The sequence below is a fragment of the Cnephaeus nilssonii genome, assembly GCF_951640355.1.
Source record: "Cnephaeus nilssonii genome assembly, chromosome: 11".
NCBI classification, from domain to species: Eukaryota; Metazoa; Chordata; class Mammalia; order Chiroptera; family Vespertilionidae; genus Cnephaeus; species Cnephaeus nilssonii.
Genome location: NC_137082.1, coordinates 18,500,431 through 18,522,210, shown reverse-complemented (window position 1 = coordinate 18,522,210; position 21,780 = coordinate 18,500,431). Strand labels below are relative to the sequence as shown.

Sequence of the window (21,780 nt, the reverse complement as noted above, 5' to 3'; positions counted from 1 at the left end):
GAGAAGACATTTATTACTCAGGCAAAATGGGGGGAAGGAGGAAGGAAAAATGGATGACGAGAAATATTTATCTCTATGTAAGTTCCTTTGATTGACAGCATTAGTTAAACCTTCAAATAATAAAGATTTTCCATGATTAACATTTTTTTCTTATTAAAAGTCGTATTTCATTTTGAAGAACTCTATGTGACAAGCCAGAGAAGAACATGTGAGAAAAATGGGCCTTCTCTGGTTGGCTATTTGCACACTGATGGAAACTGATACTTTACCCTGGTGACACTTAATGCTTTAGAAATAGACAAACATCTTTTCCTTCTGTCTTTATGGACAATTCTGTAATCACCTCCTAGATAATAAAATTCAAACTGCTTTCCAAGACCTAATCTAAATTTTTCTTTAGTGGGAGTTTTAAGAATACAGTAGTCGCCTTTTATCACATTCTAAGACCCCCCAATGGGTAGATGCCTGAAACCATAGATAGTTTATCACATTCTAAGACCCCCAATAGGTAGATGCCTAAAACCACAGATAGTACTGAACCCTATATATACTAGTTTTTTTTCTGTACATACATACCTATGACAAAGTATAATTTATAAATCAGACATAGTAAGGAGACTAACACCAATAACTAATAATAAGATAGAAAATTATAACAGGATACTATAATAAAAGTTATGTGAATATGACATTATTGAGTAAAATAAGGGTTACTTGAACACAGGCACTGTGGTACCTACCACAACCACCAAAGGGATGAGTCACTTCCTATGTGGGATGGAGCAGGACAGTGAGAGATTTCAGAATGGCACGCAGTTAAAAACTTATAAATTGTTTTTTCTGGAATTTACCATTTAATATTTTTGGACTGCAGTTGACCTAGGGTAACTAAAACCATGGAAAACAAACCCACAGATAAGCAGGGAATGTTGTATCTCTTAAGTCGATATTTGCTCAAATGTTGCTGCTGCTTTAAACCCTCCCTCTATACAAACCAGAGCAGAATAAAACACAACAGAGTTTGATTTTGTTAGCTATTGTGATCCACTGGGGGGAAAAACAATTTTTTTAATTTTATTTCTAGTCCCCTACCTGGATTAGACAAGTCTTCATTATTTAAGGTTTCCCTATAGCTAGAAGAAACAGACATAGCACAGACTGGGAGCTATGGAGAGAATTATATAAATTATAAAAGAATCATCTGTATATTAGTATAATCATTTCTACTTTGGAAACTGATGTTATACATGCCACATAGGGGGATTTTATGGTCCTCAGGTGGTAATAATTCTTTTCTTAAGAGAGAAGAATATAGCAGATTATGATGAACAAATATAGTGCTATGTTAATTACTTGGTATGAAATAAGTGATCCCTGAATCAGTTTCTTCTCTCTGTAAAATGGGAGTAAAACTCCACCTTGAAGGTTTGTATGAGGGACTAGACACATGTACACAGAGCACTTGGTACAGGGCATGGCACATGGTAAGCACTCCCAAATGGCAACAAATATAATTGTGACATTCAGTGAAGGGATTTCTATGGAGTTAAATCAAAGGTTTTCCAGCTACATAGAAAATGGGGAGAATTTATGCCAAAGGAGTTCATGGATGGCCCAGCCATTCACCCATTTTTTCTCAGACATCCATTCTCTCATCTGAGCTTTGACAGAAACTAGATAACAGTCAATTCAAGGTTAAAGTTTATGGCAAGTGTCTGGTACTTGTGTTTCTGCATTGCTGATTGAAAGAGGAATTGTATCCAAAGATAGTGTGTATGCATGGGACAAGTTTGATCTATTGGAACAAATGAAAGGCCTAGCATCTAAGAAGCTAGAGAGCCTCTTCTCTTCCCCAAAAAGCACTGGGCACTTCCCAGCAGACCTGGGATTTTCCCAAAAGCAGTTGCACCTCCTCACCTATTTAACCAGGACTCTTGAAACCCTAACGTCTTACCCTGTAGAACTCATTGGAGGTTAGCCAGCATACATGGTTGATGACCAACTAGCTGGGTAATCTCTGCAGCTCAGCTCCAATATTTCCAACACTGAAGCATCTTTCAGCAAAGACATGACTAAAAATACTGTAACTGGCCACTGTGGAACTTTGGTTATCTAAGAATCTGTAGATCTAAGGAGACTGGAGACTAGATGCCCACGAACCTGGCCAAGTTGACTACTAACTTGCTGAATGAATCTGCATTATTCCCAATATCTCTGTGACTCCAGAGCCCTAGAACACCATTATAAGCTGTGGCTGTCAGATATAGAACTAAGAAGTCAATTAAGACAACAATAGGACCACTGGCCAGGAATGGAGACTATAAAAAGAAAGAAAGAAGTGGGGTGGGAGGGATCTCCAACTCAAAATTAGCCAAAATTCAAAAGTATCTAGGGGAAAAAACACATTCAACAAAATAAAAAAACAGGGCATGAATTTACACCAGGTGAAATTAATTTTATGAAGAATCTTTAATAAGATTTTAAAATAAATTATGTTTAAAACAGCCTCACAGAAACAGCCAGAATAATGTTTGACCAAATATTTAAGCACCCTGTGACCCATCCAGGTTGAAACATAAAATTAACCATTATGCTTTTTATTTGCACATTTGCTCAGAATGATAAGTGCATGAATAACATCTGTTTAAAAAGAAAAATAAATGATGTGGAAAACATGAGCAAAAATAAACATGAATATGAAAAAGAACCAATTGCACTTGAAAAATGCAACCACTGGAATAAAATCTCAATAAATGGAATAAAATCTAGCCTGGGTGCAGTTGAGTACGTAATTAATTAATTGAAGATAACACTGTCTATCAAAAACCTACAGCAAATATTATTTTTAGTGCTTAAATTTGATGGCATACTCTCTAATGCTGGGACAAAATAAGAATACTACCTAGCATCTCTTTTATTTGACAATATGCCACATCTCATGACCAATGAAATAATGATAAATCTAAGAAAAAGTATGTGAGAACATTAGTGGGAAAATTATAAATTTAGAAAACACATAAAGGGAGTCCTGGATGAATGGAGCGACATACTAAGCTCATGGATAAGAAGATATAACAATATAAAGATGTCAAATTCATTTATTAATTCAATGCAATTCCAATTAAACTTTTTCTGTGAAATTAAGCAAAATGATCCTAAAATTGATATAGAAAAGCAAAGAGCCAAGAATAGAAAAAGAAGGCAAGAGAGGAGAAAGAAGAGGTTGAGGAGAATGAATATGAAGAGAGAAGATCAACAACATCAAGATGGGAAACTGCCTACCAGATATCAAAACATTATAAAACCTTAATAAATATGAGAGAGCAGGGTTATCACAGGGAGAGAGAAAAAAGGTTCAAAGAAACAGAATAGAGAGGCCAGCAGATATCTCACACACACACACCTTGTATAAAAAGAAGCTTAACGTATGATCAAGATGGCAATAAAAATAATAAGGAAAGGATGGTGTGATGATATTTAATAAATAGGACTAGTTGTTAGTATGCAAAAGTAGGTGTCCACCTCACATCTTGAGCATAAATAAAATTCAGGATAATTAAGGCCTAAATGTATATAAATATTTTAGAATTAAAATGTAGAAAAACATCTTTATGATACTAAAGCAGGGATGGATTTCTTAAACAAATCACTGAACCCCAAGAAAAATAAAAAGATTGATAAACCTGACTACATTAAAATGAAACACTTTTTCTTCAACAAAAGTCACAATGAACAAAGTTGAAAGACAAGCCACAGACTAGGAGACGATATGTGCAACTTAATCCCCAAGTTTTATGGGGGGAAAAAACACAAAATTAAATGTCAAAATATATAAAGAATTGCCACAAGTCAAAGGGAAAAGATAATAGAAAAATGGACAGAAGTTATGCACAGGTGATTAACACAAGAGAACACCTGAGTGAATTCACATGTGAGAAGATGCTCATCCTCCCTAGTAATGAGGAATATGAAAAATGAACAAATGAGATACCATTTCACACCAAATGGACTAGCAAAATGGTAAATTTGTTGATACTGAACGTTGGCAAGGATGTGAGAGCAACAGGAAATCTCCCTCTCTGCAGGAGGTAGTATATATCCATAAACCTGTTTTCCCCCCTACATACATACTCCCAGAGAAAATCTCCACATGTGCCCAAGGAATTAAATAGACAATAATATTTTCTTTAAATTATTTGTAATAGCAAGCAACTTGCAAACAACCTAAATGCCTATCGTTCGGAGTACGAATAAGTAAATTTTAGCATATCTTTAAGTGAATGACTACACAGCACTAAAAACAAATGAACTAGAATTCATGAATAAACCTCAAAATACAAATGAATAAAGCAAATTTTAAATAGATCATATATTATGAAACATTTATATGTATATGCATATCTGATTATAAGGTGATTGCATAAAAACATGCATGGATCAGTGTTCTTTTTTTTTTAATATATTTTATTGATTTTTCACAGAGAGGAAGGAAGAGGGACGGAGAGCTAGAAACATCGATGAGAGAGAGACATCGACCAGCTGCCTCCTGCACACCCCCCACCGGGGGATGTGCCCGCAACCAATGTACATGCCCTTGACCGGAATCGAACCTGGGACCCTCCAGTCCGCAGACCGACGCTCCATCCACTGAGCCAAACCGGCTTTGGCTGGATCAGTGTTCTAATTGTCAAACTTAGTGTAGTGGTCAAGTCCAAGGCCTAATGGCTTCAAAGAGGGCTTCAATTACATCTCTATAGGTTTATTTCTTTTAAAAAAATCTATACCAATATAAAACACATGAATGCGCCCTCTAATTACAGAATCGTTTGGCCTTGAGGATATCTAGGATACCTTGACTGTTCACACACAGAATTACAGATATTGCTTTACTCAAAGTCCATCTATTTAAATGTTAATCTCATCCAAAACACCCAGAATAATGTTTGACCAAATATCTGAGCACCCCCTGGCCCAGCCAAGCTGACACGTAAAATTAACCATCACACTTTTTATTTGCACACTTCTGATAGTCAGGAATAGAGGATAGTCAAGGGTCATGGTTAAGAGAAGGGGTTTGGAAGCAGCAGACTTGAGTTAGAATTCTGGTTCTTCCTGCTAATGAGAAGTGACTTAGTATCTCTGTGCCTCAACTCACTCCGCTTTAAAATGATAATAGTAATAGTTTGCTGTGAGGATTAGATAGAATAATGCATGTAGCACTCTCAGCACAGTGCTTTTCCCATAGTAGGTCAACAAATGATGCTCATCATGTTCACGTTGCTCGATGTATCTTAATCTATGACTTGAATGGAGCACGTATAAATAAACATGCTTTTGGCTGGAAAGGATAAGTGGGGTGACCAATCACTCTAGTGGACGAAGGCCAGCAACATGGAAAGAAGAGGTGTGCCTATGCTCTCTCACTGGAGATCCCCATGGGCAGGGGCAGGGCCTCGGGTTTTCACTTGGACATCTTCACAGCAACTGCAGCTGTTTGGGGAAGCCCCAGTACAGTCATCATGACGGTCCAGGTTTGAACTCCATTCCTCCACAGATTATCTATGTGTCGTCCCTCTAGCCTTGTGTATCCATTGTATCAGTTATCGATTGCCAAGTAATGCCACATAAAAACCATCCCATCCCAAACTTAGTAGCTTGAAACAATAAGCATTAGCAATTGCTCACAAATCTGTAGGTTAGCTAGACAGTGCTGTTGATCTGGACAGGGCTCAGCTTTGTGGCTGGGCTCACTTGTGCGTCCATGGTCAGCTGGCAGGTTGGCCGGGGCTCGCTGGCTTAGGACAGCCTCTCCCACATGTCTGGAGGATGGTTGACTATCAGCTGAGGAGATAGGCCCAAGGGATTGCATGTCTTTAATCATACAATAGTTGAGCCTGGACTTGTCCACATGGTGCCTGGGCAGGGTTTCAAGAGGAAGGAGAAGCTGCAAGTCCTCTTGAGGGCTAAACTCAGCATTTCCACACATGCTTTTGGCCAAAACTAGTCGCAAGGCCAGCCTGATTCAAGGAAGAGAGAAATAGGCTCCACTCTTCATGGGAGGAGCAAGAAAATCATATTGCCACAGACACGGACCAGGAGAGTAGTAATGCAACACAACCATGACTCCGGTCACTTGAAGGAGGTCAATCAAGCAACCATATTTGTCCCTCACTCTCTACAGGTATTTTCACTTCAGACAGGCTTATCCTATATAATAAAGAGGTAATATGCAAATTGACTCTCACACCCTTGTGTCACAAAATGGCCACCCCCACGTTGTCACAAGATGGCTGGCAGGGGAGGGCAGTTGGGGGCGACCAGGCCTTTAGGGGAGGGCAGTTGAATGCCACCAGGCCTGCAGAGGAGGACAGTTGGAGGTTATCGGGCCAGCAGGGGAGCAGTTAGGTGTCAATCTTGCCGGCAGGGCAGTGGTTAGGTGTCAATCAGGCCGGCAGGGGAGCAGTTAGGGGACTATCAAGCTGGAAGCCAGAGTGGTTAGGGGCAATCAGGCAGCCAGGCAGGCGAGTGGTTAAGAGCCAGCAGTACCAGATTGTGAGAGGGATATCTGATTGCTGGTTTAGGCCCAATCCTGCAGGGGTCCCAGAATGGAGAGGGTGCAGGCTGGACTGAGGAACAAACTTCCCCCCACCCCAGTGCACGAATTTCATGCACTGGGCCTCTAGTGTTTTATTATAGAGACAAGAGGGAGCTACTGAATGTTTTAAGAAAGCAAAGAGTCCAAACAAAAATGGATTTGGAAAAATATTTTCCTGACATTCAGGGAGCAAGCATTGCCTGAGACCATCAGGAAGGCAGGAATGAGGGGAAAGCATTCAAGGCAATGGAACAGAGCTTACAAAGGCCCAGGACTGTGAAAAGATGGAGTCATGAACAATTATAAGAAGCCTCCACTAGCTGGTTATAATTAATTAGTGCCTCCTAATTTAACAATGAAATGTTTCTTATGTTCCTCTAGAGAGCCCACAACATTCATCTTGCCACTTAAAGGCCAAAATTAAAGATAATGAAGCATTCAGTGTTTTTCATTTGCTCAAGCCAGTTCACATGCATTTGTCCTCCAGCCATTAGTGAGCAGTTTTAGGGTAGAGATGAGCTTATCCCCATGTGGGAGGGTAGAGGATTGGTTCAGTAATTGAGCATTGGTCTCAGACCTGGCTCAGCCACCTTCTTGATGTGCACCTTAGAGCCAATACCTCTAAGAGTCAACTTTGACATCTGTGTAATGGAGCAATACCTACAGGTAGCCCTCTTGTGAAGATTAAAGTAGATGAGGCCAGAAAAGCACTGAACACAGTACCTGGTCATGAATAACTGCCCAGTAAGTAACAACTGGCTGTTGGGCCTTCTAACTCCTGACTCTCCTAGAGCAGGGTCCATACACTATACAGTCCCCATCAGTACCTCTGTGTTCTTCACAAATGTTGGTGAAAGTACTGACTGGCCCAGGCAAGGCCTGATTGCACATCTTAGGTCTCAGAAAGGAGATAACAACAGGGCTGATTATTAAATAATTAGGAAATTCATTCTCAATCGAATTAGAGATGGCATTGATTTTTAAACTTTAAAAATTATTTGTTCAGCATGTGTCAAACAGCAAGCAAGCAAGTTACATTTAGTCAGTATCCATTAAAGTTCCATTTTTTAAATTATGCACCAACATAAAGCATATGTACACTTTATACATAGTTTGTATTTTATATATGTACATATTTAAGTATATAATGTGTGGGTATATAGATAATGTATAGGTATATATTAGATGTAAATATATAAGTATATAATTATCTATACTAATAAAAGGGTAATATGCTAATTAGGGTGGACATCTTCCAGCGTCCATCCGGACAAAGCCACAGCGGCTGCAAGGCCCAGGGCTCAGGCCTCACAGCCACCACGGCCGGCCATGGCAGCAGTAGTGGGGTGATGGGGCGGCGCCTTCCCCTGATCATCCCAGTCACCTCCCGCAGAGGGAGGTCAGACTTAGGCCCGTGGGGAGCGGGCCTAAGCTGTCAGTAGGACATCCCCTGAGGGCTCCCAGACTGTGAGAGGGGGCAGGCTGGGCTGGGGGACCACCCCCCTCCCCGCAATGCACGAATTTTCATGCACCAGGCCTCTAATGAATATATAAGTAGATATAAGTATATACATACACTTAAATTTAACATTTAAAGTACATATACAAATCAATATAAAGGGGTATAGATATCATTTTGTTTATATAGATACATATGTGTGTGCTTTCATGCTGTTTTTAAACATTTCAGTTATCAGTTTCTCCAGCATTTGGAATAAGAAGGTAGTAGCCATTAAAGCCACATCCACGACACTCTCCCATCAAGTTCCATCTTAACTAAGCCCCTTCTCAATGTGATTTACAGAAAACTTGGACAAGGAGACAGCGGTTGGCTCAGCACTCTAAGTTTTTACAAATCTGTCACCATAAGGGCCAATTTCCATAGTAACTTCAGGGTTTACTTGGACACAATATGCAGATTTTATTCTTGTTTCAAAGGGAATTTAGAGTCCAGGAGATAGGTAGCCTTTATGGAGGCAGGATTTACTTTTACTCATACAAAGAAAGAAAATGTGTGTGTGTATATATAGTGTGTATATACACTTGTGTGTGTACATATATCACCTGAGGATATTTTTTCCATTGATTTTTAGAGAGAGTGGAAGGGAGGGGGAGAGACAGAGAGAGAGAGAGAAACATTGATCTCATATCGATTGGTTGCGCCCTGACCAGGTTGGGGAACGAGCCTGCAACCGAGGTACATGACCTTGACCAGAATTGAACCCTTCAGTCTACAGGCCAACGCTCTAACCACTGAGCAACTGGCTAGATCTATACTTTATTTTTTAAGGACTTGTGCAATAGCTTTGCTTGCCCCGAGAGGATGTCACAAACAGTACACTAGTCACCCCTGCAGAAATCAAAGCTTCCTGGGGCCCTATAGCCAGACAGCCCCTGCGCCCACATTTCCTTACTTACTCCACAGTTTGAGTAGTGAGTGGAAAAGCCAGCCCCACCCTACCCCCACCCTGGCCCTTCCGCAGGCCGTGCGCACAAGGTTCCAGGAGACTTGGTAATGTGACCGTTTAATCCCTTAACTGCTTCACAGACCGTTAAAATAGGCTCCTCAGGGTCAGGACTGGTAAGTTTCGGGTGACCTCCACATCTTGAATGCTGTGTAGGGTTTAAACACGGCATTCTGATGGACTTAAGCATTTATGCTTGTTTCGGTTCTCTGTAGCCACTTAACAAACTACTCCAAAACTTTAAAAAGAGCATTTATGTGCTCACAGTCCTGTAACCTGGGCAGGGGCAGCCTGTCTGTCTCCACTAGCTGCTGACTGCGGTGACCTGGCTGGTCTGGAAGGGAGGAGGGATGCGGCTCCCCTCACATGTCAGGCATATCATCCAAGGCATTGGGACACAGGCGGCCTCTCTCTCCACGTGTTCTCACCCATATGTGGTCGAGCAGCTAGACTCTAGCTCAGGCTCCTCTATGTGGCACCTGGCACCAGCTGATGGAAGCTCAAGTTGTCAGGCCTCTTTTTATATATTTGAGAGAGAGAGGAAGGGAGAGGGAGAGAGAAACACTGATGTGAGAACAAATATCAATCAGCTGCCTCCTGCACGCCCCCTACAGGGGATCTAGCCCCAAACCCGGGCATGTGCCCTGACTAGGAATTAAACCAGCACCTTTTCTGTGCATTGGACAATGCCCAACAAACTGAGCCACACCGGCCAGGGTGCCAGGCCTCTGCAGAAGTGGTTCATCACCCTTCCACTGCATTTTATGGGTCAACCCAAGTCACCAGGCCAGTTCAATGAGGGGGGAAGTACACATAGGAGGGGAAGAACTATTTGGAACCCGTGATATAAGGGAAGAGAGGACAAGCTAAAGGGAGAAAACTACTGGAATTACAGTGAGTGCTGCAAAGGACATTCTAGAACATGAGCCCTGAGAAGGCTTGCTCAGCGTTATAAAAGCCAGGCAAACCTCGGAAAGATTACCTAATAAATGCCTGGGGGTCTTAATCTGGTGACTTCCACATCTTGAGTGCTGTGTAGGGTTTAAACATTGATCTCATATCGATTGGTTGCGCCCTGACCAGGTTGGGGAACGAGCCTGCAACCGAGGTACATGACCTTGACCAGAAGGCCTCCAGTGTCCCAATACCTCGGATGATATGCCTGACATGTGAGGGGAGCCGCATCCCTCCTCCCTTCCAGACCAGCCAGGTCACCGCAGTCAGCAGCTAGTGGAGACAGACAGGCTGCCCCTGCCCAGGTTACAGGACTGTGAGCACATAAATGCTCTTTTTAAAGTTTTGGAGTAGTTTGTTAAGTGGCTATAGAGAACCGAAACAAGCATAAATGCTTAAGTCAATCAGAATGCTGTGTTTAAACCCTACACAGCATTCAAGATGTGGAAGTCACCTGAAACTTACCAGTCCTGACCCTGAGGAGCCTATTTTAACGGTCTGTGAAGCAGTTAAGGGCTTAAACGGTCACATTACCAAGTCCGCTGGAACCTTGTGCGCACGGCCTGCGGAAGGGCCAGGGTGGGGCTGGCTTTTCCACTCACTACTCAAACTGTGGAGTAAGTAAGGAAATGTGGGTGCATGGGCTGTCTGGCTATAGGGCCCCAGGAAGCTCTGATTTCTGCAGGGGTGACTAGTGTACTGTTTGTGACATCCTCTCGGGGCAAGCAAAGCTATTGCACAAGTCCTTAAAAAAGCTCCTGTGGACTCCCTTGAAACTGTATGCAAAATGTTGCCAATGTACGCCTTTTATATTCCTGGAGGAACGTAAGGATCTGTGGCATGGAATACTATAGCATTCGATCTTCAAAAGAGTCTACGATCCAAAAAGGTAAAGCAGCGTTACCCACAATGGATGGGCCAGCCTTGAAATTAAGCACCGGCCCACAATTCTAGTGCTTCAAAACAATCAGAGCTCTTCCAACCAGAGACCTGTAAGTGTGTTTTGTGCAGGAAAATACTTAAAATTTTAAAGTAAAGATCAGATTTCAAGGTTGAAATGTTTTGAGAAGCCTCTTTTGTCAGAAATAAGCCAAGGTCCAGCAGGCAGCTGGAGGGGGAGGAGGAAGAAGAGACGCTGGATACACAGATGGAAAATAGGGTGGGCCAAGTGCTAGCTTCGGGCTAACCACACCATGGAAAAGAACCAAACTGCTTCCAATTGACAGAACTTAAGGAACCTCTTCCAGAGCCTTTTGAAACCGTATCTAACATGTCTTTATTTTTCCCTACAGCCATGGGACCCGATGTGCAGGGGAAGTGTCTGCCGCAGCCAACAACAACATCTGTGGGGTCGGGGTGGCATACAACTCCAAGGTCGCAGGTAAGCCGTCCCTGCCAAGCAGCAGGCCTTGTTCCCGACAGCCAGCCCCAAAACGCATCACACCCTAGTCTCCAGGATGGCCGGGGCCTGGCAAAAACGCCCACTGTGGCAGGAGATCTGAGACGTGGAGTTTAACAAAAGTGAAAAAAAGACGTATCTATTTTTTAACCTCTATGGCAATATTAATACATGTTTGAATTTTTTACTTAAGTGTAATATAAATACAGAAAAAGTGCACAGGTCCCAAACATGTAGCTCAATGGATTTTTACAAACTGCATTACTAGCACCCAAAAGCCCTCCTTGTGTCCCCTCCCAGTTGCTATCCAGGCACACAAGAATAATCACAATCCTGATTTCTAACAGCAAACATTGGCTAGTGCCGGTTTTTAAACTTTACATAAATGGAATTGTATTGTCTGTACTCTTTCCTGTCAGTATCAGAAAATCTTAATGAGACTCAAAGCCTATAGAATATAGGAAATGTGCATGGATTATTATAAACACACTCAGAATCTTCAAAATGGTCTTTTTGGTTGTTGTTTTCAGTTTTGCACAATGCATCTCATCTTTAAGGAAATATATTCTACCGAGAGCCTTTTCACTAAGTTCCATAGGAAGGACATTTAACAATTCCATCTTTACAGAAGACTTTAGACATGAGCGTGACAAGTCACTAGAAATTAGAAACCAAAACCTGCCCCCACCCCCAAAAAAGAGAGAGGGGGAGAGAAAAGGATGAAAGAGCAGGGTTCATAATCTTTCCACAAAATGCTGGAGAATGGAGTGGCTCCTGGCTTGTCCCAAGTTTAGCCTCAAATTGGCTCTTAATTTGTTTAGGCTGACTCATCCAGCCTTGTTTTTCTTTTTTTACAACTGTCTTGATATTTTTCCTGGAGATTTAATGGAACCATAAACGAACTTTGTGCTGACACTTGCATTTCTGGGGACCTAAATAAAGCAAGAGCAACTTATACAAACGCATCATTAACCTCTTTCAACACTGTTTGCTCAGAGGCTTGCCTGAGCTAGGTGCAGAATACATCCATCCCAAAGCCATACATTGGGAGGTTCTGAAATGTAAATAGAGGACGCTTGGTCCCTCGGGTTTCAGCTCTCTTTACTTTGTGTGCATCCAAAATGCTAGCATCAAAATGTCAGAAGCCATTATGAGATCAGGGGAAAGAATATCACCCAATTAATATTTTATGAGCTAGGCTTGTACCTCGGGAGGTAGCTGAGGCAAGGTGGGTTCTCTATTCACAAGACAGAACGGAGGCAACTGAAAAATTCAAACCTGAATTTCTCATTCCTAGTGACTGTCTTCAGAATAGTTTTGAAAGCTTTGTACAACCAAATCAACTGGGTTTTTTCAACAAGGGATTCTTAAAACTACTGCATGTAAAAGTTAAAAGTCAGCCCTAGCCGGTTTGGCTCAGTGGGTAGAGCGTTGTCTTGTGGACTGAAGGGTCCCAGGTTCAATTCTGCACATGCCCAGGTTGCAGGCTCAATCCCCAGTAGGGAGCTTGCAGGAAGCAGCCAATCGATGATTCTCTCTTATTATTGATGTCTTTCTCTTCCTCTCTGAAATCAATTAAATATATATATATTAAAAAATTTAAAAGTCAGAGTAGCTCACGGTGTTTGGAGGTTTATTGGGGTCTTTTCCCCCATCTGCTTCTTCTATCTTTTTTTCTATTATCTGAACTCTGAAAACATCTAAGCTGCTCACCAAATGTACCTAATTTTATTACTCTCTTCTTCATTACCTAAAAGCAAATCCAGAGACTAAAATTTGGGTATGTAAGGGAGGAAAAACTTTCTCCTACCCTTCTAGGTTCTTCTGGCTGGTCTAAGAATTAAATTGACATGAGACTGATTAACAGGAGAAAATAATCCGATTTAATTATGTACATATGTATGGAGGTTCCATAAGAAAATGGCGCCCAAGGACAGATAGGGCAGTTGAGGCTTATATACTGTCTTGAGCTAAGGAGAAGTGGGTAGTGTTTGGGGACTTTAAAGGGGAGGAAGGCAATTCACAGGGAGATGGAAAAGCAAATGTTTGGTAAACAAATGTGTGCTGAGCCATGCAGAGAGTGGGAGACAGAGTCTCTAAAATCTAGGCCCCACACCTAGTTCAGACTACACTATGGCTATCTATGAGGAGAGCTCCCTTCCAAGGGCAGGCCCTCTAGCTAAATTATTTTAGGCAGTAAGGGAGTAAGGGGGGAGGTCAAAGGTTCTTCGTTGTGTGTGTGTGTGTGTGTGTGTGTGTGTGTGTTGTTTTTGCTTTGTTTTGTTTTTGAGAGTATGTTTATTAAAGCTGGGGACAGTGAAACAAGGGCTTAGGATAGAAGAAGCAACAAAGGAGGCCTTAGAGACAGGTTCAGGGGGTTAGCCTAGGATGAGCTGCCACTGCCCGTTGCTCCCCTGGTTGCAAGTCTCATGGGGTCCCTTAGAGTTTAGGAGATGCACTCGAGTAGGGAAAGAAGGCAGGAAAGGCACAGGCATGCTCCTGAGAGCTTCGTTTGGGGGAAGGGGTGGGGGGCTTAAGGGCTGGGAGTTTAGGGAAGGTCTTAGAGGAGGATTCAATAGAATATTCATCAGCTTTCCCAGGTGTGCCCTTTCAGGGTCATGGTCTCGGTTGTATTTCAGCTCCAGGCCCAAAAAAGCAGCAAAACCAGGTGGGTAAGGCCAGGTCCAGCTGCATTGACTAATGACCCCCTGCCCTGGTGCTGACCAATCAAAGGTTCTTCTTGAATCTTCTGTTTCTTAAAAATAAAATAATCCTCATGCCAGAAAGACACACTTTAGGATGGCAAAAATTTTGCTTCCCTACAGGTGCAAGGAGTTTATTTGGAAGGAGATCCCAGGAAGCTGGAGAGAGGGAAAGAGGGCAAAGGGAAGGAACCAATAGTGTATGTAGATAAGCTGGTTGCTCCCAGAGACAACTGGATCTGAGGGACTATGGGAATACCCCTCAAAATTCATCCCCCAACCATATAAAAGAAGGTGTAGAGATTAGCCAAAGAATATATATACATTGCCATGGACTATGTGTGGTGAAGGCCAGAGGAAAGGGGGTAGGAGCTGGGTGGAGGTGTTGGAATGGGGAACATCTGTAATAGTTGTGTAATAAAAATTTTTAAAAAAAGTAAAAAACTGGGGGGAAATGCACTTCTCAAGGTGAGGAGGCTGGGGAGTTTATTCACCAACTGCCATCCCTCATTGGTGGGAAAGGCTCCTGGGACGCGTACACCCTGGCCTGCCCAGCCTGCCAGCTCACGTGAACTGAGGAGCATTCCTAAGGCAGAGAACTCCCCCCAAGCAAAGACACTCATATGGGGGCGACAGCTTCTGCCTCACCTGGAGACTAACCCCTGTCCCACAGGCGGGTGACTGCAGCCTGACACCTCAAAGACAGGACCCCTGCTTTCTGAAACCTTCAATACAATGCTCTGAGGTTCCAGAAACCAAGACCAGAGCTGGTGGGAGGCACGCCCAGACACACAAAGATTTTCAATAAAGCAGCCACCTTTCTCCCCTTTTCCACTCCCTAAACCCCAGACCTGCTCCTCTGTAACCACTCATGCTAATTCTAACTGCTCAAGGGCCAGGAAACTCCAGTAACCGTGTCCTGTGTCCTGAAGGATACCCAGTGCTCTCTAGGCTTCACCAGAGGAGCAAAAGGAATTCTTCATGAGGATCCCAACAAAAGCAGAATTTCTGGCTTCCCCACCTTACATATTTAGGGGGAACATTTTGTTCATTCTAGTTGTCAATTACAAAAAATGGCTGGTTTTTATTACTCTGAGCCATACCCTTCCAGAGAATCTTTCAGGAGCTTTCTGAGCTAGGGATGGGTAGAGTGCCACCTGGTGGCCTATCAAGGGTTTGCTAGTCTCTGGTAGTCTCAAGGTGTTCAGTTATAGGTTGTGGAGGCCTTGGCAAGCTACACCCTAAATACCTCCAAAGTCCTAGGTCTATCTCTCTTCACCCAGTACTCAAGAAAAGGCAAAAATTGAGTTGCTACAGAGATGGGATTATAAAATAAGTCCTCTGAAGGTAAAAAAGATTTTAAAATTATTGAATATCTCTTCCTCTGCCTGTTAGCTTCTTGGGTTCACTTTTATTATAAACCCTGCTCATTTTCCCATTGGGGTTCCTGTTTTTTCCTTGTTGATTTTCAAGCACTTGTGGTATGTCCTAGAGATTAACCCCTGATCAGTTTTAATCAATGCAAAAATCTTCTCCCTAATGTTTGCATGAGCTCATTAGTCCATTTGGATTCACCTTTGTATGTTGTGCTAGCTGGGGGTCCAGTTTTATTTTTCTCCAAATATGAGTCAATATTCCCAATACCATATACTTTTTTATCCTTACTGTGGATATGTGTGTTGATTTGTGTGTGTGTGTGTGTGTGTGAGAGAGAGAGAGAGAGAGAGAGAGAGAGAGAGAGAGAGAGACCCACAAACTTTTTGGTGTATGGACAATGCTACAACCAACTGAGCCACCCAGCCAGGGCCTAATACCATATATTTATTAATCCAGCCTGTTCCTTTGACTTGTGATGCCACCTTCATTGTATATTAAGTTTCCATTCATACATGGGTAGTTTCTGGGTACATATAATTTAGATAAAGCCTCCTAGCAAGTATAAACTAGGAAGTGTTAGCCACACTTCTACTACTGAGCCTTTGTATATGCTCTTCTCTCTGCCCAGAATACTTTACCACTACACTAGACCTGGCCACCTCTCTTTACCCTTCAGCTCTCAGATCCCCATTGCTTCCTCCAACACCAGCTCCCAAATCAGTTCCCTCATCCACACTTAATAAAGCCTGCTGAATTTTTCACCCCAACATTAATTACTTTAGTTTATTGTATATTTTTGTTATTGCATATATTGATATCTTCCTCCACAGGCAGATGACAGTCCTCATGAGGACAAGGGCCATTTCTGCTTTCTCTCACATCTCAGCAACTAGCACAGGGTCTGCACATAGTGAGTGCTCAAACCCTATTTGCTGAGTGACAGAAAGCAAAAAAGGAATAAAGAGAAGGAAGGGTCAATGAAGAAACCCATTATAAGCAATTTTTATCTTATTTGTTTGTTTGTTTCCTTTTATTCTTGTTGTTAATTCTCACCCAAGGGTATTTTTCCATCGATTTTTTATTTTTTTTAATATATTTTATTGATTTTTTACAGAGAGGAAGGGAGAGGGATAGAGAGTTAGAAACATCGATGAGAGAGAAACATCGATCAGCTGCCTCCTGCACACCCCCCACTGGGGATGTGCCCTCAACCAAAGTACATGCCCTTGACCGGAATCGAACGTGGGACTCTTGAGTCCGAAGGCTAACGCTCTATCCACTGAGCCAAACAGGACAGGGCTCCATCGATTTTTTAGAGAGAGTGGAAGAGAGGGAGGGAAAAACATCGATGTGAGACACATTGATTGGTTGCCTCCCTCACATGCCCCGACCAGGGCTGGGGATTGGACCCGCAACCCAGGTACATGCCCTTCATCAGGAATCAAACCCGTGACCCTTAAAAACCCAATAAAACATACAACAGTTCCATGGGTTTATACTGCTCTAACCACTGAGAAACACTGACCAGGACAAGTATCTCCTTTTCTACCAGCATCATTTTACCTTTGTTCCTTTATTCCAAATCAAATCAGTTCCAAAGAGACCTAAGGCCTCACTGTTGGGTGCCTTCCATGTGCCCAGTCCTGCTGTGGGTGGTGGGATGCTGACAGTCTAAGAGAAGACTCTGACAATGAGCAAATAAGCACGATACTATCAGATAATGATTGCTGGTAGGAACAAAACAAAGCAAGGTGGCAGAGAGTAACTGGGGCGGGCCACAGCAAGCAACTTGAGGGCAGGCTCTACAGCATCACGCCTGGACTTCTGCAGAGCTTCTCAGAGCAGCCCCAGGGTGTGGCCAGGCCAATTGGGATTGGCCTTACCTCCCTTCCTGTTTAAGCCAGAGCATATAGATTTACACTTTGGGCTTCAGGATGAGATCACCTTTGGTCAAAGATTCTGAAGAGTTTGGAAACCACACTGTGGACTATTGTCAAAATGACCTGGAATTTCTCTACCAGCCATGAACTGCTTCCACATATTTGGCCAATAAAACATACAACAGTTCCATGGGTTTATACATCTTTTATCTGAGTTTTTAAATAAACCAATAAAAAACAACCCATTAGTACAATAATTAACATTTTCAGATCCTTAAAACCTATATCAGCATGAATTTGCTCCTTAGCCTGCAGACTAATATTCATAAGCACGAATGGTGGCAACTAGAGATACTGAGGTTTGTGGGCAGATGTAGCATTTCCTGGTGTCAGGGACAAGCTCACCTTTTTAACAGGAGTAGAGTCAGAAAGGATTTAGCTCAAATCCCCTGGCCATGAGCCCCTAGAGAAGCGATTTTCAATCTTTTTCATCTCGTGGCACACATAAACTAATTACTAAAATTCTGCAGTACACCAAAAAATATATTTTTAGCCAATCTGACCAAAAAAAATGGTGTATTTTGATTTATTTACAAAAAATAATAATCACCTACTCTTTTTGCTCCAAAGTGATCTTTTTAAAAATCAGGTGTCTATACTTGTATACAGTATAAAGATTTCTGATACCAATAATCAACCAGACACAAACTTATTACTATGCGACATGACCAATAAGATGCAACTCTATTATGACCTATATATTTATGGTTCAAGACAGGGCATTCACACTAGATAGCTATTGTTGTGTTGGCTGTTGTCCTTTTTTTACTGGACAATCTAAGGGAAAAGAAGTCAATGCCCCTGACTAAATAGTCAGGTGTTGCATGTTTCTCACGGCACACACCAGTTAAAAATCGCTGCCCTGGAGGCTAGCAGCACTGCAAGTTGTACAGACAGGCATGAGGCTCAGAACCTAAAAGAAGGGATGTAGAGCCACTACTGATCATTAATGTGGTGATCAGGCCTGGGGGGGAAGAGTGGTTAGGAGAGGGAATAGATGCTTGATGTGCACTGTGTCTCCTCACCATTGAATTACATCAGCCAGTAGAGCATTTGTACAAATGTGAAGACACTGAGTCCTAACACCCTGGTCTTCCCTGTCTGCTCTGCCTCTCACTCTCATGCCTTCTTGTGTCCTCTCTCTATATATCCCCCTGTAGCTCCTACAGCACCCAGAGACAAAAAAAGAGGCCCTCCAGAAAAACCCTTGGGTCACCCTGAGCCTGTCTTGGCTGCTAATGGTGCAGTCGCTTGCAAAAATTAATGCTGTGTCTCATCCAATTAATGCATGCCTCATTCTTCCAGAGCTTAACGAGATTAAGAGAATGTCGGGCGCCTGGCCCCTGAATATGAATGAGAGCTTTGCTTTCGGTCTCTGGCGCCCTTGCCTCCCTCGATGCTGAAACAGTCAGAAGATTAATGCATACCAGCTTGATGTCTGTACAGTGCACAGGGAGCCAGGGAGGGGATGAAGAGGGAGAGAGACAGGGGGATAAGAACTGCAAATAGAGAGGGTACAGGACAAGGCTGAATGCACCAGGCACTGGCTGTATGACAAAATCCAGTGCTGCCATTGGCTGTTCAGTCCTGGTCATCTGGGCACTGGATGAATTCAAGACCACCTGAGTTTTCTTCTTGCAGGAAAAAGAATACCAACCTCTCTGTGACGTTTTCCCGTCCACAAAGTAGGCATGACTTCTTACAATAAGAAGCTGCACTATTTGGTTTATTCTGTGACCTGTGGGCCACCTTTGTTGAACAAATTTTTTAAATAAATAAAATATAGATGGACCAAAAACAAAAGGTAGAGTTTTTGATTTTCTATCTTTTATAAAATTAACCATGAAACTTAGCTCCCAGAAAGTTCAAACCATGCTTATTTTGGATGAGCTTCCTCCAGGAGAAAAGGATGTTAACTCATAATTGGATATTTGTTGGCAAAAATGGTGAGTTGATGTGTAAGTTAATGGCAGAGGATGGGAAAATCTAAACCTGTTATTATTTGTTCTTCTGGGCCTGTTATTTCTGTTAGGGAGAAAATGGACTACATAAATAATACGATGCATTTATTCACCAAATATTTATCAAGCTTAAGATAAACTCCAAGCGCCATGCTGATGCCCTGCGACACAGAAGTGAACAAAATAGACACATGCCCTGTGCTCAAAGACCTTGCTATCTGGCGGTGAATGAAGCACACAGAGAAACACTTGTCCTAGAAGGCTGAAAGTGTGGTGCAAATGGAAAGCCTGGAGAGCTGGGTCCAGAAAGGCTTCTGGGGAAATGCCTGCTGAACACGAAGGGTAGTCAGGAGGAGGGTGAGCACTGGGGGAAGCTGCAATGCAGGCACAGGGTGGGCTATGGGACGTTGAGGAGGAAAGAGAGACCCTTAAAGAGAGAAGACAATTTTATGTCCATTTCACGTGTCCTGCAAGAACCGTGGTTGTCCTCATTTAAACTGGGTCCCATGCCATGCGAGAGTGATGCTTGCGCAATAATGTCCTTTGGTCGTGGGGGATAAGTAAGGAGTGTCTGCATCCAAGCTTTCACTGTCTGCAGCCCAGCCCCTTCATTTCAAAATTCCCGTGGCCATAAAGACTTAGGTCAGGGCACTAAAATTCTAGGCTCCTTGCCACAACGCAGTGTATCAAGCAGAGAACAATATGGCCCCAAAGGGCAATGTTTGGAGATTAGTGATGGAGGGACTGTTGGCTGCAGCTGAGTTAACCCTGGAGAAGCTTTCTACGGACATCCAAAGGGTGATGTGAACCACAGGTGGCACAGGCATGCCCCGTTTCCGTGTGCCTCCGCCCGGTTCAGGTTTACACACAGACACACACACACACACACACACACACACACACACACACAGTCCAGGACTGCAGCACTCTGCTCCTTTTCAGCTGCCTAGCAAGGAGTCACTCCCACAGGCATCAGAGAGTAACGCCAACTTTACAAAGAAGCCGTAGGAGAGAAAGAGGAGGGGGTTGTATCATGCACCCCATTACTAGTGTATTTTAGAATAAGCCATGTAACATCTGTCCTTCCCAAAGGCCCTTCTCAGATGCAATGAGACTGAGAGTTCCTCTTCTCCTGACCCTGCACTTACCTACACTGTCCCTGCCCCTCCTGCCCTCTGCCCTCTGCCCTCTGCCCTCTGGAACTTCTCCTTCAGTATCTAATATCTATTGCCTCCCCCTCACCATCGTGCACAGTAACTTTATTTCTCCTCTGAGGCTTGGCCCCAGTCAACACCCGTCTCAGAGGCTGGCCGTCCACTTAGAGACAGGAATGTCCTTAACCAAGGTGGTCTCTCCCCGTTGGGAACTGTAGTTAAGTTTGCTAGGGGAATAAGATTGTCCTCAAAGAGTTGCATAAGGAAAGGTGAGGGTGGGGTCCCAAAAGGGTGGGTGGGCCCGTCTGTGCCTCCCTCTTGATCCTCTGAAGGTGTAGCCCACACACCACCCCCAGGTTGGACTCCAGATTCCGCAGCGTCCCCAGGGCACCCAGGATGGAGGACCCTCCGACCGCACCCGAGATCTGAGCCTTCCTCCCCCGTGTCTCCTGGGGACTGGGGACCCAAACCCCGTGTTTTCTGCCCGCCGTGTCCACAGGTATCCGGATGCTGGACCAGCCGTTCATGACGGACATCATCGAGGCCTCCTCCATCAGCCACATGCCCCAGCTGATCGACATCTACAGCGCCAGCTGGGGCCCCACAGACAACGGGAAGACGGTGGACGGGCCCCGGGAGCTGACGCTTCAGGCGATGGCGGATGGTGTGAACAAGGTAAGGTGGGTCCTGCCAACAGGACGCCCTGGTCCAACAAGCGGGTGGAGAGGAGGTGATGATAGAGGAAGAAGGGGAAGTGGGGGGGGGCGGGGGGGCGCAGAGGTGGGCTGTTACCCTATGCTTAGCCCCGGTTCTACAAAAAAAAAAAAAAAGGACCCCAAAACAGAGTTAGGCATGCAGATTTGTTGAAGGGGATGGACGTCTGTGGAGGACAAAGTGGGGAGGGGGGAGGCCAGAGGAGGCAGGGGATCTCTTCAGATGCAGGCAGTGAGCGCGCCGGGCCCCTGAAAAGGAGAGGGTAGAAGGAGGGTCCTGTTCTGCCCTGGTGCCCACAGGAAGGGGCCTGACTAGTGCCCCCTCCCTGCCAGTCGTGGCTGGGAGAGCCCGCAGGCAGTGGGGCGTCTGTGCAAACCCCGCGTGGATCCAGCGGGGGCTGTAAACCCACAACGTCTCCATGGCCTCCCAGACATTATTAGCCCAGGAACAGACAGAGCCAAGGAGATGGGACCCAGGCAGAGGGCAGCGGGGATTCCCTGGCTGAGATCCAGGGTCAGC

General features: G+C 43.8%; 1 protein-coding gene across 2 annotated transcripts in view; it reads left to right on the top strand.

Annotated features, from left to right (window-relative positions):
* The window catches only part of PCSK2 (proprotein convertase subtilisin/kexin type 2), a gene marked incomplete at both ends in the record, with an annotated part of 269,142 nt that overhangs the window by 211,174 nt on the left and 36,188 nt on the right, over positions 1 to 21,780 (top strand). For both annotated transcript variants that reach the window (XM_079783512.1, XM_079783511.1), the window contains 2 exons: positions 11,307 to 11,395; positions 21,047 to 21,222. In XM_079783512.1, coding sequence (XP_079639638.1) covers positions 11,307 to 11,395; positions 21,047 to 21,222 — 265 coding nt within the window. The remainder of the gene's footprint in view (positions 1 to 11,306; positions 11,396 to 21,046; positions 21,223 to 21,780) is intronic.